At 43.4% G+C, this 25,869-nt stretch overlaps 1 protein-coding gene across 4 annotated transcripts in view; it reads left to right on the forward strand.

Moving 5' to 3' along the window:
* ZMYM5 (zinc finger MYM-type containing 5) overlaps positions 1-19,080 on the forward strand; it is a 40,593-nt gene extending 21,513 nt beyond the window's left edge. The window contains exons 5-8 of one of the 4 annotated variants that reach the window (XM_008021683.3): positions 3,858-4,143; positions 5,010-5,175; positions 7,132-7,344; positions 17,298-19,080. In XM_008021683.3, coding sequence (XP_008019874.2) covers positions 3,858-4,143; positions 5,010-5,175; positions 7,132-7,344; positions 17,298-18,056 — 1,424 coding nt within the window. In that variant the 3' untranslated portion in view covers positions 18,057-19,080. Of the gene's footprint in view, positions 1-3,857; positions 4,144-5,009; positions 5,365-7,131; positions 7,345-17,297 lie in introns of those variants that run through there. The other 3 variants (XM_008021684.3, XM_008021686.3, XM_073012786.1) reach the window with 3 other exon arrangements.
* The last annotated feature ends 6,789 nt before the right edge of the window (positions 19,081-25,869 follow it).

A 25,869-nucleotide genomic window follows, 5' to 3' on the forward strand; every position in this document is an offset into this window, starting at 1 on the left:
CTCTGAAGGTGTGTTTTGGGGGACAAAAATGGTAGAACTGTGTCCTTTAGATAATAAGATTTAATCTACAATTCTGGAGAGAATGTTAGAAAAACTTTCAGGTTAAAGGTGATGCTGAAAAACAGGTGAATGTTGAAAGCTTTTTTTTTTTTCCGAGACAGAGTATCATTCTGCCATCCAGGCTGGAGTGCAGCGGCGCAGTCTCGCCTCACTGCAACCTCTGCCTCCCGGGTTCAAGTGATTCTCCTGCCTCAGCCTCCCAAGTAGCTGGGATGACAGGTGCGTGCCACCACGCCAGGCTAATTTTTTGTATTTTTAGTAGAGATGGGGTTTCACCATGTTGGTCAGTCCGGTTTGAACTCTTGACCTCAAATGATCCACCCACCTCGACCTCCCAAAGTGCTGGGATTATAGGCGGAAGCTGGCAGCACCAAAAGCACCACGCTGGCCCTTCATAAAGTACATGTAAAACTGCATTCTGTTTTATGAAAATAGGTTTGGCCAGGCGCGGTGGCTCATGCCTGTAATCCCAGCACTTTGGAAGGCCAAGGCGGGCGGATCACGAGGTCAGGAGATCGAGACCATCCTGGCTAACATGGTGAAACCCCGTCTCTACTAAAAATACAAAAATTAGCCGGAAAGTGGTGGCAGGCACCTGTAGTCCCAGCTACTTGGGAGGCTGAGGCAGGAGAATGGCACCAACCCGGGAGGCAGAGCTTGCAGTGAGCTGAGATCGTGCCACTGTACTCTAGCCTAGGGGACAGAGCGAGACTCCGTCTCAAAAAAGAAAAAAAAAAAAGAGAAGAAAATGGGATTATATTTGTTAGAAAGGACCATTTCATTCTTTCTTTAACTTTTAGGGTATACTGTGTTTCAGTGAAAGTTCTCCAGTTCTCACATACTGTTGTATAAACAGTACCAAAAAAAAAAAAAGCTCATGAGAGAAAATACCTAAACTTAGAATTTGCTCTTACATCTGTCATATTTTTGTTGCATTATAAACATTTCTGACCATGATACTGACTCTAGGGAGTCGCACTTCTGATACCTAGCTAAGTCCTATCCCTCTTGGTGAGAATAATTAGGGAAAAAATGACAAAATGTGTAAAGTATCTGTTTAAAGACATCAAGAGCTACAAATAACAAATGGAAAAATTAGGATTCCAAGATCTGAGAGAAGAACTGGGGCTGCTTTTCCCTATTAAATATGCATTCAATTCCAGAAAAGGCTGCAGAGAAGCTAAATGGAGTTTTCAGTAGACACTGAGGACTCACTAAGAGGAGCACTGATAAAAACCGCCTTCGGACCTATGGATTGAAATACTAACATCATCCAGAGCCTCACAGATTGTTGTAATTTTTCATATAAAAATAGGCCAGGCACAGTGACTCAGGCCTATAATCCCAGCACTTTGGGAGGCTGAGGCGGGCGGATCACGAGGTCAGGAGTTCAAGACCAGCCTGACCAATGTGGTGAAACCCCATCTCTACTAAAAATACAAAAATTAGCCAGGCGTGGTGGTGTGTGCCTGAAATCCCAGCTCCTTGGGAGGCTGAGGCAAGGAGAATCGCTTGAACCTGGGAGGCAGAGGTTGCAGTGAGCCGAGATCGTGCCACTGCACTCCAGCCCAGGTGACAGTGCAAGACTCTGTCTCAAAAAAAAAAAAAAAAAGTAAAAAGTGGCCAGGTGGGCCAGGCGTGGTGGTTCATGCCTATAATCCCAGCACTTTGGGAGGCCAAGGCGGGTGGATCACGAGGTCACGAGATCGAGACCATTCTGGCTAATACGGTGAAACCTCGTCTCTACCTAAAATACGAAAAATTAGCTGGGCATGGTGGCAGGCGCCTGTAGTCCCAGCTACTCGGGAGGCTGAGGCAGGAGAATGGCATGAACCTGGCAGGCGGAGCTTGCAGTGAGCCGAGATCGCACCACTGCACTCCAGCCTGGGCAACAGAGCAAGACTCTGTCTCAAAAAATAAAAATAAAAAAAGTGGCTAGGTGTGGTGGCTCACGCCTATAATTTTAGCACTTTGGGAGAGCGAGGCAGGAAGATGGCTTTTGTGCTGGAGTTCAAGATCAGCCTGGGCAACAGAGTGAGACTTTGTCTCTACAAAAGATAAAAAAATTAGCCAGATGTTATGGCATGCACCTGTTGTCCCAGCTACTCAAGAAGCTGAGATGGGAGGATCGCTTGAGCCCAGGAGTTCACGGCTGCGGTAAGCTGTGATCATGCCGCTGCACTTCAGACTGGGCAACAGAGTGAGAAGCTGGGACTACAAGTGAGCGCCACCACACCCAGCTAATTTTGTTTATTTTTTGTGGAGATGGGGTTTTGCCTTGTTACCTGGCTGGTTTCAAACTCCCGGGCTTCAGGTGTCCCAAAGTGCTGGAATTACAGGCATGAGCCATTGCACCCTGCCTAGGCTGAGTCTTAAACTTCTGGCCTCAATTGATCCTCCCACCTTAGCCTCCCAAAGTGCTGGGATTATAGGCATGAGCCTATAATCATGTCCAAAAGCTGTTTTTGAAGAGAGATTACAAAATAATTTTTAATAATCATGGACTATAATCATGTCCAACACCTGTCCAAAAGCTGTTTTTGAAGAGAGATTACAAAATAATTTTTTATTATAGGGCCTTGTTTCTCAAAGCTTCACCATCATCTGAGAGTTGGTTAGAAATGCAGAGTATCAGATCTCAGACCTACTAATTTAGAATCTGCATTTAAACAAGATTCCCAAGTGATGTAATATGGACAGTAAAATTTGAGAAGCACCTCACCTATAAGTAATAGTGTACCATTTTGAAGCTAACAGTAATTTATGATACTGCAGCTGCTGTGTAAGGCTAGGAAAGCTGAGTCTTTCCTAAGTAATCCACAGCCTGGATTAATGCCTGAGAAGTAATGTTTTAGAAGACTGGGAAATAATAATAGATTTATATTAAACTATTATGTCTAAAGTATTTTGAAAGTAAATGTACTAATGTCTACAATTTACTTGAAATACATAGAAAGAGAGAGATTGATTGTTTAGTGGTATGAGCAGACAGAAAGATGTGATTAGGCTGGGAGTGGTGGCTCACGCCTGTAATGCCAGCACTTGGGGAGGCTGAGGCAGATGGATGACTTGAGGCCAGGAGTCTGTGACCAGCCTGGCCAACATTAGAGAGGGAAACACCCTCTCTACTAAAAATAGAAAAAAAAAAATCTAGCTGGGCATGGTGGTGTGCACCTGTAATCCCAGCTACTTGGGAGGCTGAGGCAGGAGATTCACTTGATCCTGGGGGACAGAGGTTGCAGTGAGCCGAGATTGTGCCATTGCACTCCAGTCTGGGAGAAAGAGCGAGATTCTGTCTCAAAAAAAAAAAAAAAAAAAGTGGCTAATATTTTTTGAGTGTGCCTGTGTGCCAGGCATTACTTTATCTCATGTGTTCTTCATAGCACTCGGATGAGTTAGGTGTCCTCAGTATATTTGTACAATCTATTATGCTCAGTAGATATTTGAACCTGGAGTCTGACTTGAGAGCTGATGGCTACCACATTACACAATTCCAAACGCCAACATTTACTTTATTATTGTTGTTGGCGCAGTGGAGTATCATTCACTTACCACATTACACAATTCCAGACGCCGACATTTACTTTATCATTGTTGTTGGCGCAGTGGAGTATCATTCACTTGAGATACAAAGTGGATAGTTGCCCCTGGGATTGTGCATCAAGAGTGTTTGGCCTTAACCACATGTTTATACGCCTGCCTCATCTGTCTCTTAAACTCTTAAATGAAAATGTAAGTTATTTTTCTGATGTACATTTTGATTTGTTCCATGATTTTTTTCTTGTTTCATTTTTAAGATTCTTGGATCTCCCAGTCAGCTTCATTTCCCCGTAATCAGAAACAGCCAGGGGTGGATTCTTTATCACCAGTGGCCTTACTTCGTAAGCAGAATTTCCAGCCTGCAGCCCAACAGCAACTTACTAAACCAGCTAAAATCACTTGTGCAAATTGCAAAAAACCTTTACAGAAGGGCCAGACAGCTTATCAACGAAAAGGATCAGCTCACCTCTTTTGCTGTACCACCTGCCTTTCTTCCTTTTCTCATAAACGTACTCAAAATACACGAAGTGTAATATGTAAAAAGTAAGCAGTACCTTTCAACATTTCTTCATGTAGTCGAATACTAATGGTATAAATAAGTAATATAATTGCAGAACTGGATAGATTTATGGGTAGAATTGTTGCAGGAGTGTCTTCAAGTTCATTGAGCTTGAGCTCCTAGAATATATCCAAGCCGTGGACTAGTATGTGCTGTATTTACTCTTGGCAGAAAAATGGAACATAGGTATGAAAATTAATTGCCCTCCTCCCTGCTACTACATTTGCCTCCCCTGCTTCCCCATCTTACACCTTAGTTCTATGAATTTATTACCAGCATTTTTGTTTATTGGTTTGTTTTTGAGATGGAGTCTCACTCTGTTGCCTGGGCTGGAGTGCAGCGGCACGATTTCCACTCACTGCAACCTCCACCTCCCAGGTTGAAGTGATTCTCCTGCCTCAGCCTCCCGAGTAGCTGTGATTACAGGTGCCCGCCACCATGCTCAGCTAATTTTTTGTATTTTTAGTAGAGACAGGGTTTCATCTTGTTGGCCAGGCTGGTCTTGAACTCCTGACCTCAAGTGATCTGCCTACTTCGGCCTCCCAAAGTGCTGGAATTACAGGTGTGAGCTACTGTGCCCAACCTATGACCAGCATTTTTGAATGCATCTAAAAATCTTAAGAACTTGTGGCAAGGTTCTTGTGCTACGAAAGATTTTTATCTCTGACTCTTCTCGTTCTATATCATTTAAGAACTCTTGGCAATAAAGCCAAAAGTGGATTTGCTGCATCCAAAGTTATACTTGATTTCTAGTATTAAATCATAAGAAAATGAAAAATGGCAATTATTATATTTGACTTGTATTAAAATGCAGTGTTCTTAAATTATGTGTCTATACCTTCTGTTTCAGAGATGCATCTACAAAGAAGGCTGATGTTGTTCTTCCAGTAGAATCAAGCAGATCCTTCCAAGAATTTTGTAGTACATCTTGTTTGTCTCCCTGTGAAAACAACCGGAATCTTAAAAAAGGAGTTTTTAATAAGTCAAGATGTACAATTTGTAGTAAATTAGCAGAGGTCTGGATTTTTATACCTAAGTTGTTTAGGCTAACAGTGATAATTTTAACTTTTAAGTACTATTATGTACTCTTTCATCTACATAATGCACATGTTCTGGATGTATAACATGAAGCTGAAAGGAAGAATAAGGATATGTTAGAACTATCCTATGGGATATTTTATAAATAAAATTCCATTTGCATAGCATCAAAAGTACACATCTGTTTCTATGGAATTGTGCTCATAAACAAGGCAATTATTTTATGGTGGGTTTTGTTCTTCCTGATGACATTCAATAAAACTGTAGTCTCAGGAGTTGGGGGTCAAGGGCTGGAAAACTACCTTGGGGCTGGACGTGGCGGCTCACGTCTGTAATCCCAGCACTTTGGGAGGCCGAGGCAGGTGGATATCTTGAAGTCAGGAATTTGAGACCAACCTGGCCAACGTGGCAAAACCGCATCTCTACTAAAAATACAAAAATTAGCTGGGCATGGTAGCATAAGCTACTTGGGAGGCTGAGGCAGGAGAATCACTTGAACCAGGGAGGCGGAGGCTGCAGTGATCCGAGATTGCACCACTGCCTGGGCAATAGAGCAAGACTCTGTCTCAAAAAAAGAAAGAAAAACAAAAACAAAAACAACATACCCATCTAACAAACCTGCACATGTATTCCCTGAATCTAAAAGTTAAAATAGGAAGCAACAGATCCTGGTACAAGAACACATGGAACAAGTGGAGTGAATGTATGCTGTTTGCTTAACATTAAGTGATATTGCGGTCTTCCCATTTCTTAGAAGAGAAGAAGCATGCATACAGGCAGTCCTCACTTTATAAAGTATTTGGTAACTAAATTTGGTGTTGGTTACCCTGAGTCATGCATATGAAGGACATGATTTTATCGCAGTTACCCGAGTGAGAACTACCTGCTTCTAGTTACACAGTCCCCATCCTGAATACAGATCATATTGATTCCCTTAGCTCCCTCCGCAAATGTTGTAGGGCAGTGAACTTTACTTAAAATACTGACTAAAAATTGTTGATCCTTGGAGATGAGTGACTCACACATATAATCCCTACTGCTTAGGAGGCTGAGACAGGACGATCACTGGAGTCCAGGAGTTTGAGGTGGAGTGAGCTATGATTGTACCACTGCTTTCCAGCCAGGATGATAGAGCAAGAGACACTATCAAAAAAAAAAAAAAAACCATGATTATGACCCATTTCTTTTAAGTGGGTCACGTCAAAATCTAAACCAAAGCCAGGTGTGGTGCTGCAAGCCTGTAATGTGAGCTACTCAGGAGGCATGAGTAGAGGGCTTGCTTGAGCCCAGGGTAACATAGTAAGAACTTGTCTCAAAAGTAGAGTTCATTATTTGTTGTTATTAAATGTCTCTCGGGAAGTTATTATTGATTGTATTGCTTTCCTATTAATCTTTTCCTCTTTTGTAAAATCAAAGTGATCTTACAAATAAAGGAAAAAATAAAATATGTTTAAAAAAAATCTTTTACCAGCAAGGCGTGGCGGCTCACGCCTGTAATCCCAGCATGTTGGGAGGCCGAGGTGGGCAGATCACTTGAGGTCAGGAGTTCGATACCAGCCTGGCCAACATGATGAAACCCCATCTCTACTAAAAATAAAAAAATTAGCCGGGCATGGTGGCAGGCACCTGTAATTCCACCTCCTTGGGAGGGAGGCTGAGGCCGGAGAATCGCTTGAATCTGGGAGGCAGAGGTTGTAGTGAGCTGAGATTGTGCCACTGCACTCCAGCCTGAGTGACAGAGTGAGACTCCATCTCAGGAAAAAAAAAGTCTTTTCCCTGGGTATATCTTCCTCTGAGATATGATTAGGGATTCTTTGCTTCTGTTACAGAAACTAGTTATCTCATTGCTTGCTGTGCTAAACTAGTTATCTCATTGCTTGCTATGCTAATCTGGTTCATATATCTTAGTTAATGAATTCTGGTTTTTCTTTTAGATTCGCCATGAAGTCAGCGTAAATAATGTAACACATAAACTGTGCAGTAACCATTGCTTTAATAAGTACAGATTGGCCAATGGTCTAATAATGAACTGCTGTGAGCACTGTGGAGAGTACATGCCTAGTAAGAGTACTGGAAACAACATCCTGGTGATTGGAGGTCAGCAGAAGAGATTTTGCTGCCAAAGTTGTATTAACGAATATAAACAGGTAATTCTTTTTAATCAGCTTTAAATGATCAAATATATAGTAGCTTTACCCTTACAGCTTACATGAACCAGATTTGTCTTAGAATCTCATTTAATTCCATTTCATCATTGTTTCGTTGGTTTGTCCCATCTCAAATATTCAAATCTATAGATTGTTGTAAGCTTGTTTTAAAAGTTTACTTTGGGCTGGGTGCGGTGCCTCACTCATGTAATCCCATCATTTTGGGAGGCTGAGGCGGGAGGATTGCTTGAGCTCAGGAGCTTGAGACCATCCCGGGCAGCACAGTGAGACCTAATCTCTACTAAACATGTTTTAGAATTAGCCAGCCATGATGGCATGTGCCTGTAGTCTCAGCTACTTTGGAAGCTGAGGTGTAAGGATTGCTTGAACCTGGGAGATTGAGGCTACAGTGAATTATGATTGTACCACTGCACTCCAACTGGGCAACAGAGCAAAAGCCTGTCTAAAAAAAGAAAAAGAAAGAAAAAGAAAATGATCAGGTACAGTGGCTCACACTTGTAATCCCAGCACTTTGGCCAAGGCAGGCAGATCACTTGGGGCCAGGATTTCAAAACCAGCCTGGGCAACATGACAAAACCCCCTCTTCTAAAAATACAAAAATTAGCCAGGCAAGATGGTGTGTGCCTGTAATCCCAGCTACGTGGGAAGCTGAGGCATAGGAATCACTTGAACCCGGTAGGCAGAGGTTGCAGAGCCGAGATCATGCCACTGCATTCCAGCCTGGGTGACAGAGCAAGACTCTGTCTCAAAAAAAAAAAAAAGAAAAAGTTTACTCCTGGATGAAGTTAAAAGACTAATTTTTCGGCCGGGTGCAGTGGCTCACGCCTGTAATCCCAGCTCTTTGGGAGGCCAAGGCAGATCGATCACCTGAAGTCAGGAGTTTGAGACCAGCCTGGCCAACGTGGCGAAACCCCGTCTCTACTAAAAATACAAAAATCAGCTGGGCATGGTGGCAGGCGCCGATAATCCCAGCTACTTGGGAGGCTGAGGCGAGAGAATTGCTTGAACCTGGAAGGTGGTGGTTGCAGTGAGCCGAGACCACACCACTGCACTCCAGCCTGGGTGACAGAGCGAGACTCCGTCTCAAAAAAAAAAAAAAAAGACTAATTTTTCTTCTTTACCATTTAGCACTCCCCCTAAGCACTTGATAATTCTAGTCGCTTTACATTCTGACCAAAATTTGGAGCCAGGTGAGGTGCTTCACGCCTGTAATCCCAGCACTTTGGGAGGCCCAGGTGGGAGAATGAGCTGAGGCCAGGAGTTCAAGACCAGCCTGGTGAACATAGCCAGACCCTGTCTCTCCAAAAAAAAAAAAAATTAAAATGTGGTAGTGTCTGTTTTGTCTATCAGGTCTTCAGCCCATTTTTTAAATTGAATTGCCTTTTTGTTACTGAGTTGTAGGAGTTCTTTGTATTATTCTGGATACATGTATTTTATAAAATAAATGTATTTGGAAAATTTTTTTTCTTCTTTTTTTTAAAAAAAAGAAAAAATAGCTGGGCGCGGTGGCTCATGCCTGTAATCCCAGCACTTTGGGAGGCCAAGGGAGGCGGATCACCTGAGGTCAGGAGTTCGAGACCAGCCTGGTCAACATGGTGAAACCCTGTTTCTACAAAAAATACAAAAGGTTAACCAGGCTGTGGTGGTGAACACCTATAATCCCAGCTACTCAGGAGGCTGAGGCAGGAGAATCGCTTGAATCTGGGAGGCAGAGGTTGCAGGGAGGCGGAGGTTGCAGTGAGACGAGATCACGCCACTGCACTCCAGCCTGGGTGACAGAGCAAGACTCCGTCTCAAAAAAAAAAAAAAAAAGAAATATGCATAGTCGAAACTAGGCAGCCATATGCCCCTCTGTGTCTCTCTCTCTCTCTCTCTCTCTCTCTCTCTCTCTATATATATATATATATATATATATATATTTTTTTTTTTTTTTTTTTTTTTTTGGTGACGGAGTCTCGCTCTGTCACCAGGGCTGGAGTGCAGTGGCGTGATCTCAGCTCACTACAACCTCTGCCTCCCAGCTTCAAGCGATTCTCCTACCTCAGCCTTCTGAGTAGCTGGGATTACAGGTGCACACCACCATGCTCTGCTAATTTTTGTGTTTTTAATAGAGATGGAGTTTTGCCATGTTGGCCAGACTGGTCTCGAACTCCTGACTTGAGGTGATCTACCTGCCTCGGCTCCCAAAGTGTTGGGAATATAGGCGTGAGCTACCACACCTGGCCTAGATTTTCTTAAATCACTTGCTTGCTACTCTGATCCCTAGAATGAAGTGCTCATTCTACTGTGTGTACTTCAGTAATACAGAGTAACTCAGTGGGGCACAGTGGCTCACACCTGTAACCCCAGCACTTTGGGAGGCAGGGACAAGAGGATTGCTTGAGCCCAGGAGTTGGAGAGCAGCCTGGGCAACATAGACTCCATCTCTACAAAAAATAAAAAATTAGCAGGCATGGTGGCACATGGCTGTAGTCCCAGCTGTTTGGGAGCCTGAGGCGAAAGGATGGCCTGAGCCTGGGAGGTCAGGACTGCAGTGAACTGTGATCACAACATTACACTCCAGCCTTTGTGACAAAGCAAGACCCTGTCTCAAAAAAAAAGAAAAATAGGCTGGGCGTGGTGGCTCACGCCTGTAATCCCAGCACTTTGGAAGGCTAAGGCAGGTCAATCATGAGGTCAGGAGATCAAGACCATCCTGGCTAACATGGTGAAACCCCGTCTCTACTGAAAATACAAAAAATTAGCCGGGCGTGGTGGCGGGCACCTGTAGTCCCAACTACTCAGGAGGCTGAGACAGGAGAATGGCGAGAACTCGGGAGGTGGAGCTTGCAGTGAGCCGAGATCACACCATTGTACTCCAGCCTGGGGGACAAAGCGAGACTCCGTCTCAAAAAAAAAAAAGAAAAAGTAACTCATCAACAGTTGGCAAAGGCCAGGCGAGGTGTCTCACGCCTGTGGAGGCTGAGGCAAGTGGATCACTTGAGCTCAGGAGTTTGAGACCAGCCTGGGCAACATGGTGAGCCCCTGTCTCTACAAAAAATTAGCCAGGTGTGATGACACACACCTGTAGTCCCAGCTGCTTGGGCGGCTGAGGTAGGAGAATCGCTTGAACCCAGGAGGCGGAAGTTGCAGTGAGCCGAGATGGCGCCACTGCACTCCAGCCTGGGTGACAGAGTGAGACTGTCTCAGAAAAGTATATATTAGCCAAGCATGGTGGTTCATACCGGTAGTCCCAGGTACTTGGAAGGCTGACGTGGGAGGATCACTTGAGCCCAGGAGGCAGAGGTTACAGTGAGCCGAGATCACGTCACTGCACTTCAACCTGAGCAACAGAGTAAGACCCTGTCTCAAAAAATAATAATAAATAAATGAATTAATAGTTGCCAAATATAGGCATGATATTACTGTATAATGAGAATGTTTTACATTTTATAAATGTGCTTCCCCACTCCACCCCAACCACATGAGTATTTTCAAGTGATTAGTGGCAGCCTTCTGAAAAGGCCAACACAGAAAGCCTTAGTAATATATGAACACCATAAGAAAAAACTGAAATCTTGCACTTAGTAGCTTATTGCTGAATAACATACACGTCATAAAATGTAAAGATAGAATCTTGATCTAAGCCAGTGCTTCTCAATCAGGGATGATTTTTGTCCCCATGGGGATATTTGGCAATGTCTAGAAACATTTGTGACTGTCACACCTGAGGGTTGCTGCTGGCATCTAGTGGATAGAGTCCAGAGGTGCTGCAAAACATCTGCAGTGCACAGCACAGTCCCTCACAACAAATAATCATCTTGTCCAAGAAATCCTGCAACCAAAGATAAGTGGATGGGTGATGAGTGTATGGTGAGCATGGTAAGAGGAAGGAAAGCAAAATTTTCATCTTCCTCATCGAGAAGTCAATACCTAAAGCTGGGAGGAAAAAAAGAGGTCAGTAAATAGTGATACAAACAAGTAACTTTGAGATTTGGAAGTAAATAACCAAAGAATCAGCTAGAAAAGTTATGTAAGTGCTGGGCATGGTGGCATGTACCTGTAATAGTAGCTACTAGAAAGGCTGAGGTGAGTGGGTCACTTGAGTCCAGGCGTTTGAGGCTACAGTGCACTGGGATCACACCTGTGAATAGCCACTGTACTCCTCCTGGGAAACAAAGCAAGGCCTTGTCTTCAAAATTTTTTTTTGCCAGGCGTAATGGCTTATGTCTGTAATCCCAGCACTTTGGGAAGCTGAGGCAAGAGGATTGCCTGAGCCCAGGAGTTCAAGACCAACCTCAGCAACCTGGTGAGACCCCTGCCTCTACAAAAAAAAAAAAACTGAAAAATTAGCTGGCGTGGCATGCCCCTGTGGTCCCAGCTACTTGGGAGACTGAGCTCGGAGGATCGCTTGAGCCTAGGAGGTCATGGCTGCAAGCGAGTGAACCATGATTTCATCACTGCACTCCAGCCTGAATGACAGAGCGAGACTATCTCAAAAAATATATATATATTTTTTAAATGGTATCTATTTTAAAAATTGTTTTATTTTAAAAGGTTGTAAGTGGTTAGCTTCTGGTAAAGGGGAAGTGGGTAGAGGTGGTAGGGAACTCCTATTTGTTTAATTAACCTGGTATGACTAGTTGGTGTTTTATACTAAATGTATCTGTTTTTTTGTTTTGTTTTGTTTGTTTGAGACAGGGTCGCTCCCTCTGTCACCCAGGCTGGAATGCCATGGCTTGAGCTCTGCTCACTGCAACCTGCAGCTCAAGTGATCCTCCCACCTCAGCCTCCGGAGCAGCTGGGACTGCAGGCTTGTGCCACCACACTCTGCTAACTTTTGTGTTTTAACCGGGTGTGGTGGTGCATGCCTACAGGGGTTTTGTGGGGTTTTGTCATATTGCCCAGGCTGGTTTTTAACTCATGGGCTCAAGCAGTCTGCCCGCCTTGGCCTCCCAAAGCGCTGGGATTGCAGGCATGAGCCACTTTACCTGGCCTATATATGTAATTTTAAAGTGTTAAAGATACTGAAGTTTGGAGAGCATTTACCCTAGTCACACTGCTAGATTTGACCCACATCATTCATGTACACTATTGCCTCCAATAGAAACCTTCATTAGTGTGCACTGTTGCCTCTGATAGGAATATTTACGTACACATGTGCCTCATCCCCCACCCGAGAAGCCAAGAAGTCCCCTGAGGCCAAGATTTATATCTGCTTTAGTTCAGTAATATCTGGCCAGGTGTGGTGGCTCATGCCTGTAATCTCAGCACTTTGGGAAGCTGAGGCAGGTGGATCACCTGAGGTCAGGAGTTTGAGACCAGCCTGACCAACATGGTGAAACCCCATCTCTACTAAAAATACAAAAATTAGCCGGGCGTGGTGGCAGGCATCTGTAGTCCCAGCTACTCGGGAGGCTGAGGCAGGAGAATGGCCTGAACCCGGGAGGCGGAGCTTGCAGTGAGCCGAGATTGTGCCACTGCACTCCAGCCTGGGTGTCAGAGCGACTCCATCTCAAAAAAAAAAAAAAAAAGAATTGGGATCAGCAGAAAAGAATGTTAGCTCTGGCCTATGGGCATGCCCTCCTCCAGGCTCCTTAGGAAGAAATTTAGAAGAAAAAATAGTGGTCAGAGTTCAGTCCTCAGTTCCCCTTTATCTGAGGTCCACATGCCAGTGGATGCCAGCAGACTTTTGGTAGAGGTCCAGAGTTTTGAAAAACAACTCAGGGACATATATTAAGATGTTAACTTTAGTTTCTCTAGGGAAGAAAACATCTGACTCTTTAACTTTCCCAGCTGTTGTTTTAAGCTCTTGTTACCTTTTTGCTTATTAATTTACTCATTTACTTTTCAAGGCTAGCTAGGTGCCTGGAATTTCCCTTGAAGGAACTCAAGGTTTTCCTTTATTTTTATGCTTGGGGATGCCCACAGGGGGTCCCTGTTCCATTTCAGTGTTCAGGGACAGTAACATGTATGGAGCTGTCCTCTCCTTTGATAACAATGCCTTCTTCTGAAATACTTCTGTATAAGCTGGATACACTGTGTGTATCTGTTCATGCCTGTGAATAGCCACTGCACTCCAGCCTGGACAATGTAATGAGACCTCGTCTCTTTAAAAAAATAAAGTATAGGCCGGGCGCCGTGGCTCACGCCTGTAATCCCAGCACTTTGGGAGGCCAAGGCGGGCGGATCACGAGGTCAGGAGATCAAGACCATCCTGGCTGCCACGGTGAAACCCCATCTCTACTAAAAATACAAAAAAAAATTAGCCGGGCGTGGTGCGGGCACCTGTAGTCCCAGCTACTCAGGAGGCTGAGGCAGGAGAATGGCGTGAACCTGGGAGGCGGAGCTTGCAGTGAGCCAAGATCGCGCCACTGCACTCCAGCTGAGGCAACAGAGTGAGACTCCGTCTCAAAAAAAAAAAAAAAAAAAAAAAAGTAAATACATAAGCCAGTAACAATTGCTTATTATCAAGTATTATTACTTGTATGTGCTATACTTTGGTATGCCTGTCAGCATAGTAGGTTTGTTTACGACAACTGGTTGAGTGGTGTGTGTTGCATTGCTACATCACTAGGTGATAGGAATTTTTCAGCTCCATTATACTCTTACGGGACCACCGCCTTATATGCCATCCATCATTGAAATTCAAACTCATTGTGTCGAAAACTGAACCTCCAAACCTGGTTTCCTTTGTTTCCTATATCAGTAAATGAACCCACCATCCACCCAAATGCCCATTCGGAAACTTAGGGTCATTGTTTACTCTTCTTTCTTCATTAGCCCCTAGCGCCAATCAATTACCAACTAATCCAAATTCTACTTCCTGAGCACTTCTCAACTCTTACCTCTACTGCTATAATCCTAGACATAGCTAACATCTTCTTTTGCCGGAATTACTACTACAGTTTCTTGACTGATCTGTTTGCTGCTTGCTTCCTTACATAAGGTTAAGAATTCATAATACAATTAGAGCAATCTTTCCAAAGTACAAATTTGATCATGTCACATCTTTGCATTTATTTATCTGATCATATCACATCTCTGCATCGATTGATTGATTGCAGAGTCTCACTCTGTCTCCCAGGCTGGAGTGCAATGGCACAATCTCAGCCCACTGCAACCTCCGCCTCCCAGGTTCAAGCAATTCTCCTGCCTCAGCCTCCGGAGTAGCTGGGATTACAGGTGCGCGCCCCCATGCCTGGCTAATTTTTGTATTTTTAGTAGAGATGGGGGTTTCACCGTGTTGGCGAAGCTGGTCTTGAACTCCTGACCTCAGGTGATCCACCTGCCTCAGCCTCCCAAAGTGCTGGGATTACAGGCGTGATCCTCCGCACCTGGCCCACACCTCTGAATTTTTTTACTTTAAAGCTGCCACATTACTTTCAGAATGAAACAGAACAAATCCATTTTTATTTTCTTTCACTGCATTGCATATGGTACTCAAGTTGTGTTGTGTATAGCTAATAGGATGCCATTCACATTTTATACGTCTTTATTATGTTAAATCTTTTTAGTGTTTTTATTATTATTTTATTGACAGCAAAATAGGTAATGTGTCTTTATTACAACAGATTTCAGTAAATGGTAGTAAAATGTTCAAAAACAAAATAAAAATTAAATTTCTGACAGATACGGTGACCTTATTTAACAATGTTAATACACATACATACTACTTTGAATTTACAGTGTTAATCTAGCAACATCTAAATGGTCTGCATTTGAGCAAGGAGCTGTTTTTTAAGCACATTGTTTCAATTAAAATCAGATTTTAAAAATGTTCTTTGTATTAGTGAACTAAAATAGTATGCTTAGTACTCACTTTAAATCCCTAAGTATTTATGACCTATTTAAAAAGTAATCACTTATCATTAATAATTGATGAACAAAGTAGTATGTATACCTGAATTAGAGCTCTCTCTTCATATTTGTGTGTGTTTGGGCCCATGTATTGAAGGGATTATTTATGGAAATTTCACCATTAAAATTAATTGCTGTTAAATTTTAGTGACTTTCACATTAGTTTTTATAACCACTTTATTGAGATGTAGTTAACATACCCTAAAATTCACCAATCTTAGAACATTTTCATCATCCCAAAAATAAACCCCCTATCTATTAACAGTCCCCTTTTCAACTCCAACTCCTCTAAAGTTCTAGGCAACTGTTAGTCTATCTTCTGCCTATAAATTTGCCTCTTGTGTGACATTTCACATAAATAGAATCACACAAGTACTTCGCAACTAGTTTTTTCATGTTTCATACTATTTTTAATTTTATCCCATGTTGTAGCGTACATCAGTACTTCATTTGTTTTTATCCATTGCATGGATAATACTGTATTTATATCTATTCTTTCATCTGTGATGGTACATTTGAGTCGTTTCTACTTTTTGACTATTATGAGTAATATTACCATGAACATTTGTGTCTAAGTTTTTGTGTGGACATACTTTTTTTTTTTTTTTTTTGAGACGGAGTCTTGCTCCTGTCACCCAGGCTGGAGTGCAGTGGTGAGATCTCAGCTCACTGCAACCGCTGCCTCCCGTGTTCAAGCAATTTTCTGCCTCAGCCTCCCAAGTAGCTGGGATTACAGGCGCCCGCCACCACACCCAGCTAATTTTTGTATTTTTAGTAGAGTCGGGTTTTCACCATCTTGGTTAGGCCGGTCTTAAACTCCTCACCTTGTGATCCACCCACCTCGGCCTCCCAAAGTGTTGAGATTACAGGCGTGAGCCACCATGGCTGGCCTGTGTGTCCATATATTTTTATTTCTTTTGGGTATATACCTTGGAGTGGAATTGCTGGGTCATATAGTAACTCTGTTTAAACTTCGACAAACTTCCAGTTTTCTTTTTTTTGTTTTTTGAGACGAAGTCTCGCACTGTCACCCGGGCTGGTGTGCAGTAGCATGATCTCAGCTGGCTGCAACCTCCGCCTTCCAGGTTCAAGCAGTTCTCCTGTCTAAGCCTCCTGAGTAGCTTGGATTACAGGCACCTGCTACCACACCCATCTAATTTATTTTTTGTCTTTTGTTTTTTGTTTTTTTGAGCCAGACAGTTTTCAAAAGTGGCTACGCCACTTTACATTTCCCACCAGGATCTTAGAGAGGTTCCAGTTTCTCCACATCTTTGCCAAGACTTTCGTTCTCCCTTTTTTTTTTTTTAAAGCATGGAGTCTTGCTCTGTTGCCCAGGCTGGAGTACAGTGGCATGATCTCAGCTCACTGCAACCTCTGCCTCCAGGGTTGAAGTGAGGTCTCTTGTGTCTCAGTCTCCCGAGTAGCTGCGATTACCAGTACCTGCCCCACCGGGCCCGGCTAAATGTTGTATTTTTAGTAGAGACGGGGTTTCACCATATTGCCCTGGCTGGTTTCAAACCCCAGACTTCAGCTGATCCACCTGCCTCAGCCTCCCGAAGTGCTGGGATTATAGGCGTGAGTCACCACACCCAGCCTCATTCTCTATTTATGATAGCCATCCTCTTCGATATGAAGTGGTACATTGTCACCTTTTTTTTTTCTTCTTTTTCTTCTTTTGGGACAGGGTCTCACTCTGTCGTCCAGACTGGAGTGCAGTGCCGCGATCTCAGCTCAGCTTAACCTCTGCCTCCTGGGTTCAAGCGATTTTCCTGCTTCAGCCTCCCGAGTAGCTGGGATTACAGGCACATGCCAGTATGGCCTGGCTAATTTTTGTATTTTTAGTAGAGACAGGGTTTCACCATGCTGGCCAGACTTGTTCTCAAACTCCTGACCTCAAATGATCCACCCACCTTGGCCTCCCAAAGTGCTGGGATTACAGGCGGGAGCCACCACACCTGGCCGTCATTGTCTTTTTGATAGGCATTTCTTTGATGCCTAATGATGAGCATGTGCTTATTGAGCATTTGAATATACATTAATTTTTTTAAAGTTTAACCTAAAGTAAAATTGTAATCTATCCTCTTTGTCCTCAGATGATGGAAACAAAATCAAAAAAATTAACAGCATCAGAAAATAGAAAAAGGAATGCTGTTAGAGAAGAAAATGAGAAACAATTCTGTGGATCGTCAAGTACACTTTTGAAAAAAATAGATGGAATCACAGAAAAAAAGGAAAAGACTTCAGAGCTACACCTTTCAGTAGAATGTGGCATGGATACATTACTGATCAAAGAGAATGTGAATTTACCTCCTTCTTCCATGTCAGCCATAGCTGATACATTTCAAGAGCAACTGGAAGAGAAAAATTTTGAAGACTCCATTGTACCAGTTGTGCTTTCCACAGATCCAGGTACGTGGCCCCGAATTTTGAATATTAAACAACGGGACACTCTTGTTGAAAATGTTCCGCCTCAAGTAAGAAATTTTAACTTTCCAAAAGATAATACAGGGAGAAAGTTTTCAGAAACTTATTATACACGGATTCTTCCAAACGGTGAAAAAACCACTAGATCCTGGTTACTTTATTCGACCTCAAAAGATTCTGTGTTTTGTCTATATTGCAGACTCTTTGGGGAAGGAAAAAATCAACTGAAAAATGAAAATGGTTGCAAAGATTGGCAACATTTATCACATATTCTTAGTAAACATGAAGAAAGTGAAATGCACATCAACAATAGTGTTAAGTACTCAAAATTAAAATCTGATCTGAAAAAAAATAAAGCTATTGATGCTGCAGAACGCAGATTATATGAAAATGAGAAAAATGATGGTGCGCTGTTGTTGTACACATAATATACCCGATTTGTTTTTTGGCATGATGATCAGAATCTTACATTACTCAGAAAACATCTGTGCTGCAAGAGTCAGTACTATCCTGTTGTAAGTCTCCTCTACAGAGTAACTTGCAACAACAGTTCCTTAGCAGTAAGTATGTTAGCAAATAAATAGCAAAAAATGTTTCCATTCTAAATCTAAAACTAATTAGTTTCAATCATCATTAGGCAATGAAGATTAACAATAGTAATTGTTAATCTTCAAAATCTATCAGTTTACACCTATTTAAAAATTGGCATTTAATGACTGCCATTTGACGGATTTGGTTAATATTCTGTTCTTGGCCGGGCGCGATGACTCAACGCCTGTAATCCCAGCACTTTGGGAAGCCCAGGCGGGTAGATCAATTGAGGTCAGAAGTTCAAGACCAGCCTGGCCAACCTGGCAAAACCTGGTCTTTGTTAAAAATACAAAAATTAGCCAGGTATGGTGGCACACACCTATAGTGCCAGCTACTCAGGAGGCTGAGGCAGGAGAATCGCTTAAACCAGGAGGCAGAGGTTACAGTAAGCTGAGATTGCACCACTGCACTCCAGCCTGAGCAACAGAATGAGACTCAGTCTCAAAAAAAAAAATATATATATATATATATATAGTATTCTAATTACCTTAAAAGAGGAAAGAAAGGCTTGAACTGATCAATACTAGTTTGAATAAGATACTTATGTGAACAAGCATTCTCAACATTATTATTAAAGTAAAACTACTCAGTTTACAGAATGGGATCTGAAACTATAGCTTTTTGCTATTAAACCAAATACTTGTGATTTACTTCGTTTGAGCAAAATATTTTTATTTGAACAAAACAGCATTATTTGTTATGTTAATGATGGTTAATTTCCATTTTATTGGTTTTATTTTTGTTTTAATTTAATTTGTAAATGTTTTAGCATTTATTATTGTATGTGAACTATAAGTATATTTACCTATTTTATGTTGATAAAAATATAAAAAATATTAAAATAAGTATATATTAAGTTAACCTTCAAGTGTTATGGGCTTTTTCCTCCCTGTGAAAAGAGATGGCATGCTTGAAATTTGAGACACACCAATGAAAATTAGGAATCTAAGTTATTTTAGATGGTCAGCAGCCGCATCACTGTGTATTTAGTAAATCTCCCTTCTGTTTCTGATTTCTGATGTCAATTTTATAATATATTAAATTTTTATATGCTATTCCTGTGAAACAAAATGGCATATGAGCAGGGACTAGAACACAAGGTGCATTCTTATGGGATGACACTAGGAATACTTGCAGACTCTCAACAATGCCAGTGTATTTTGGAATACCCATGAGAATCATCCTCATTAACTTCTAACCATTTTGAATGTTTGTTTGTTTGTTTGTTTTAAATAGAGATAGGGTCTCACTATGTTGTCCAAGCTGGTCTTGAACTCCTGGTCTCAAGTGATCCTCCCACCTCAGCCTCCCAAAGTACTGGAATTACAGGCTTGAGCCACCATGCCCAGCCACCATTTTGATTTTTGACAACTAGATCATTTAGTATTTTCAGACTTGGATCTAAATGTGGCTTTGGGATGTTTCCAAAAATCCAGTTTACTCTAGAAGCCCAGAGAATACTCTAGAGACGTAGAACAAGTTTTGAAATTTGTTTGCAAATTATCTTTTTTTTTTTTTTTTTAAGTTGGAGTCTTGCTCTGTCACCCAGGCTGGAGTGCGGTGGTGCCATCTCGGCTCACTGCAAGCTCCGCCTCCTGGGTTCATGCCATTCTCATGCCCCAGCCTCCCGAATAGCTGGGACTACAGGTGCCTGCCACCACGCCCAGCTAATTTTTTGTATTTTTTAGTAGTGATGGGGTTTCACCGTGTTAGCCAGGATGGTCTCAATCTCCTGACCTTGTGATCCATCCGCCTCGGCCTCCCAAAGTGCTGGGATTACAGGCATGAGCCACTGTGCCCAGTTGTTTGCAAGTTATCAATGTACTCATTATTTCAGACTGGGCACGGTGGCTCATGCTTGTAATCCCAGCACTTTGGGAGGCTGAGTGGGGTAAATCACTTGAGGTCAGGGATTCAAAACCAGCCTGGCCAACATAGTGAAACCCCGTCTCTGTTAAAGTACAAAAATTAGCGTGGTGGCGCATGCCTGTAATCCCAGCTACTTGGGAGGCTGAGGCATGAGAATCGCTTAAACCCAGGAGGCAGAGGTTGCAGTGTGCCGAGAACATGCTACTGCACTCCAGCCTGGGTGACAGAGTGAGACCCTGTCTCTAAAATAAATAAATATACTCATTATTTCATTAAAGCTTGTCAATCAACTGAATCACAGATTCATAGTATAATTAGACTCTTTCGTATTTGAGCCAACTACTGAAATCAGTCAGTGGCTGCTTGAGATAATTTGGCATAACTATCAGATTTATCAATTTAAAAAATAAAATTAGATCCTCACCTTAAATTCATTTATTTCATCATCATACTGCACACCTAGAAGGCGCCATCAATTCCACACATAGTAATTAAAGGTAAAAAATTCAAAAGACAGGTGTTTCATTGACCTATGTTCCTTGTAAATAGCCTTCAAATTTTCCATATGTTTGACACCTTTCATAATACAGTGTTAGATGATACGGGCTCAGTGGCATAAACCTGTAGTCCCTACCGCTTGGTAGACTGAGGGAGGATTCCTGGAGCCCAGGAGTTGGAGTCCAGATGAGGCAACGTAATAAAACCCCTACCCCTTTAAAAAAAAAAAAAATCAACTAAGTTAAGAAGAGAAGATAAAAATGCAAGTATTGCTGTATAGGAGTAATTTAATTTTTTTCCTTTTCTAGTTTTTAGTTTTTAATTTTTATTTATTTATTTATTCATTTATTTATTTAGAGGCAGTTTTGCTCTTGTTGCCCAGGCTGGAGTGCAATGGCACGATCTTGCCTCCCAGGTTCAAGCAATTCTTCTGCCTCAGCCTCCCGAGTAGCTGGGATTATAGGTGCCCACCACCATGCCTGGCTAATTTTTTGTATTTTTAGTAGAGATGGGTTTTGCCATATTGGCCAAGCTGGTCTCGAACTCCTGACCTCAGGTGATCCACCCGCTTCGTCCTCCTACAGTGCTGGGATTACAGGCGTGAACCACCGCGCCTGGCCTGATTTTTATTTTTTTAACGTAAAATTAATGTGTGCTCACTATAAGGAAGGAAGGGAGAAAACATAGACGTGAAGGTCCTATTTACCATCCCTCACCTCCCCAGCTGCAGGAACTGTCATCACTGATCTGGACTGTACCCAGGGTTTCTTTTCATCTTTTTAGCTACTTCACTGGGAAAAATCATTAGAAAAAATTATCTCTTACTACTAATTTTATATCAAAAATTAGAAAGGACAATCTCAATAGTCTTGAAGAAAATGGCAATGCCAATTAATATTGACTTACTGGTTTTCTCATCTCACTGAGGACAACTGAGATTATTTTCATAAACTTCTGATTTTCAAAATTGCTATCTTTAAAATTCTTACATTGACCTATTTTCCTCTTGTGATTTCTTTGGTCCTCTCTTAGTGTCATGAGCCAGTAAAAGTTGCTAATAGCCACTTTATATATATACAATGTACAATTTGCTACATGGAATGTAAAAGTGAGGCCAGGCACAGTGGCTCACGCCTGCAATCCCAGCACTTCGGGAGGCCGAGGCAGGTGGATCACCTGAGGTCAGGAGTTCGAGACCAGCCTGGCCAACGTGGTGAGACCCGATCTCTACTAAAAACACAAAACATTAGCCGGGCGTGGTGGTGCACGCCTGTAGTCCTAGTTACTCTGGAGGCATGAGAATCGCTTAAGCCGCGGACGCAGAGGTTGCAGTGAGCCAAGATCATGCCATTGCACTCCAGCCAGGGCTAAAAGAGCAAAATGCCATCTCAAAAAAAAAAAAAAAAAAAAATTAGCCGGGCATGGTGGCATGTGTCTGTAAATCCCAGCTACTCAGGAGGCTGAGGTGGGAGAATTGCTTAAACCTGGGAGGCAAAGGTTGCAATGAGCCAAGATTATGCCACTGCACTTCAGCTTGGGTGACACAGCAAGACTCTGTCTCAAAAAAAAAAAGTAAAATTGAATATAATTGAATGGAAGATCTCAGTCAAGTTCAGTGGAAAGAATAATACTATATCTTTTTAGGTCTCATCACTCTTTTTGTCTCCAAAGCTCTGAAGTTCCCCATTACTTGGAGTTTAAAATTCCTCAACTCCTTGACACAACATAAGATCTTAACGTAGGCAGCTGCAATCATCAGTGGCAGATGAATAGGGAAAGGCATAGACAAAAACAATATGAAGGCACAAAATTTTAGAGCTGGAATAGTGCTGTATAACAGGGGTCCCCAAACCCCTGGCTGTGACCTGTTAGGAACCGGGCCACACAGCAGGAGGTGAGCAACTGCTGAATGAGCATTACTGCTGAGCTCCGCCTCCTGTCAGATCAGCGTTAGCATTCAGTTTTCATAGGACTGGGAACCCTATTGTGAATGGAGGTTGCAGGCTCCCCGTGAGAATCTAATACCTGATGATCTGAGGTGGAGCAGTTTCATCCTGAAACCACCCCCACCCACTTCGTCCATGGAAAAATTGTCTTCCACGAAACTGTCTTCCCTTGTGCCAAAAAGGTTGGAGACCACTGCTCTATAAGGTTGACTTACAATGTGTGACCATGTTAAGGCTGAAATTAAAATTTGAGGCTGGACTGGGCATGGTGGCTCATGCCTGTAATCCCAGCACTTTGGGAGGCCAAGGCAGGTGAATCCCTTGAGCCCAGGAGTTTGAGATCAGCCTGAGCAACACTGTGAAACCCCGTCTCTACAAAATATACGAACATTAGCCAGGTGTGGTGGCACACATCTGTGATCCTATGTACTTGGGAGGCTGAGGTGGGAGGATCACTTGAGCCCTGGAGGTTGAGGCTACAATGAGTCATGATGGAGCCACTGCACTCCAGCCTGGGCTGGACAGAGTGTCAACAACAACAACAAAAAAATACGCTGGTCCAAGATGAGCCGGTAGAGTAAATGAGTTATCTCAATTCTTCTCAGTCAGTTACAAATTGAACTCTCCCTCCTCTGACTTCTTCACTTAAAAAAAAAAAAAAAAAAAAAGAGTGCCAGGCGCGGTGGCTCACGCCTGGAATCCCAGGACTTTGGGAGGCCCAGGGGGTGGATTGCTTGAGGTCAGAAGTTTAAGACCAGCCTGACCAACATGGTGAAACTCCATCTCTACTAAAAATACAAAAATTAGCCAGGTGTGGTGGCAGGTACCTGTAATCCCAGCTACTCTGGAGGCTGAGGCAGGAGAATCGCTTGAACCTGGGAGGTGAAGGTTACAGTGAGCTGAGATCACACCTTGCACTCCAGCCTGGGTGACAGAGTGAGACTCTGTCTCAAAAAAGAAAATAAATAAAAATTTTAAAAAAAGAGAGAATTTAACTAGACTTGAAAGCAAATTTTGAGCCAATAAACAGAATCTTTGTTTTTAAGAGGGTGTGATGTTAGATCGGGAATATAGTGGTGTTAATTTTAAATGTAGACAGATTATTTTGAACTAATATCCTGGAAATCACATTTAGAGTGAAGAGCATATTAATCCAGTTTGCTTCTAAGGATAAATAAACCAGAGAAACCCCTAGGAAATAAGACTAACACCTCACTCCTGTTGGTGTTAAAAAGCCTTTCATAATATGTGCCTACAAATTAATAAAATTGTAAACCTTTAGCGACCAGATGCCGGGCTGAGCCCTGGGCCCAGAGATCCGTGGGGGCGAGTGCGTGCTCCGGCACCCAGGCACCTGCCGTGGGCTTTGCAGGGACGTGGGCACAGAGATTCATGGGGCCGAGTGTGTGCTCCGGCACCCGGGCGTCTGCCATGGGCTTTGCAGGGACATGGGCACAGAGATCCATGGGGCATTTCACACAAGCATGCTGCTGCGTGACCCGCTCGCTCACACTGCGTCCAGAAGCTGGGGATGTGCTGCGACCCGCAGGGGGCGCCTCCACCGCGTGCAGGATGACCTGCTGCGACCAGCTCCAGGACAGCAGGCACCTGCTGGCTCACTGTGATCCTCGCCCTGGCGCTGCGTGAGGAGGTCATGGTCTATAGGATGGTAAGTGACGGCTGCTGCAGGGAGAGGAGCCACCCTTCGGTGCCTTACCATGACTTGCAGAAGAGCTGGCGTCATGAATGTCACATCTACCCCAAATCACCCACCACTTCATCACCAAGGAGGCATCTTCTCCCGCTGGACCAAGAAGAAGCCCTCTGTCCTGGAGGGGCAAGTAGCCTCCTTCACCACACTCCACCAAGAACATTTACTCTAGGGATCCTGCCTCACCACATGCCAGGTGGACCTAAGCTTCCTTTCTGCCCCACTCTAAGGACACTTGGAGCCATCTCAGGCCTCAAGACTTGAAGGGGAGCAGAGGGGGGTGGCCTGTCTCCACCTCCACTCTGTGAGTAATCCTCCATTCTGAGTAATCCACAGCGTTCTGGCACGCACCCCACCTCCAGGTCTGTCAAGTGACCTTTGCTTCTGGGGCTGATGGCCCCCTGCTCACCAGCATTATGACCTTGTGCCATTCCTGGTGCTTCCTCCCCCGGCTCCCTACTGTTGAAGGCCGAAAGAGTGAGGGTCATGATCAACTCGGTATACCACTGTAGGCTACATAAGTAAACGGCAAACTTCTCATGAGAGCAGCACGTTGGCAAACTGACAAACTGTGTCTGCCACCCAGAAGGAATGCTGAGGGCAGTCACGCCCCAGATGCAAGTGTTTCTTGTAATTAGGCATGTCTGAAGCTTGTTAGCAATCATGTGAACTTGTGCTCAGTTAAGCCGCTGACCAGTCATTACCTCCTGCTCCCTGCTCTTTCTACCCAATAAATAGGAAGGGCTGTAGAGGCTCAGGCGGCTGCCTTTGCTCACTAGAAGCAGGGACCTGTCTTCTTCCCCTGGCCGTTTCTTTAAAAGTTTCTTTTAATTTTTCATTTCTACATTCGTCCTCCTTCCTTCAGTCTTGTAATGACGGTCTCAAGTAGTAACAAACTGTCATAATGATGGTCTCAAGTAGTAACTGTAGCAGCCTGTCACACCCTACCGCCCTTTGGTGCCGCACTTCTCAGGCCAGTCACCGTGGTCGGGGCAGCAGAGAGTCTAGGGTTTGTTGGGTGAAGATGCCATTGAGCTGTGACTGCCAGGGCCATATTAGGAACTTATGGATAGTTCTGGAGGGTGGGGGGAAGACAAAAATGAAACAAAACAAAGAAACATGGGAAGGTATTATGAACAATTTAGGTCAAAGAATTTAAGATAGCCAGATGTGGTGGCACATGCCTGTAATCCCAGCTACTCAGGAGGCTGAGGCAGGAGAATTGCTTGCACCTGGGAGACAGAGGTTGTGGAGAGCCGAGATCGGGCCTCTGCACTCCAGCCTGGGTGACAGAGCAAGATTCAGTCTCAAAAAAAAAAAAAAAAAAAAAGGGTGGGGGGGCTGGGTGTGGTGGCTCATGCCTTAATCTCAGCACTTTGGGAGGCCAAGGCGGGCAGATCACCTGAGGTTGGGAGTTCAAGACCAGCCTGACCAACATGGAGAAACCCCATCTCTGCTAAAAATACAAAATTAGCTGGGCGTGGTGATGCATGCCTGTAATCCCAGCTGCTCGGGAGGCTGAGGCAGGAGAATCGCTTGAATCCAGGAGGCGGAGGTTGTGGTGAGCCGAGATCACGCCATTGCACTCCAGCCTGGGCAACAGCAAAATTCCGTCTCAAAAAAATA

The sequence above is a fragment of the Chlorocebus sabaeus genome, chromosome 3, assembly GCF_047675955.1.
Source record: "Chlorocebus sabaeus isolate Y175 chromosome 3, mChlSab1.0.hap1, whole genome shotgun sequence".
Classification (NCBI taxonomy): domain Eukaryota; kingdom Metazoa; phylum Chordata; class Mammalia; order Primates; family Cercopithecidae; genus Chlorocebus; species Chlorocebus sabaeus.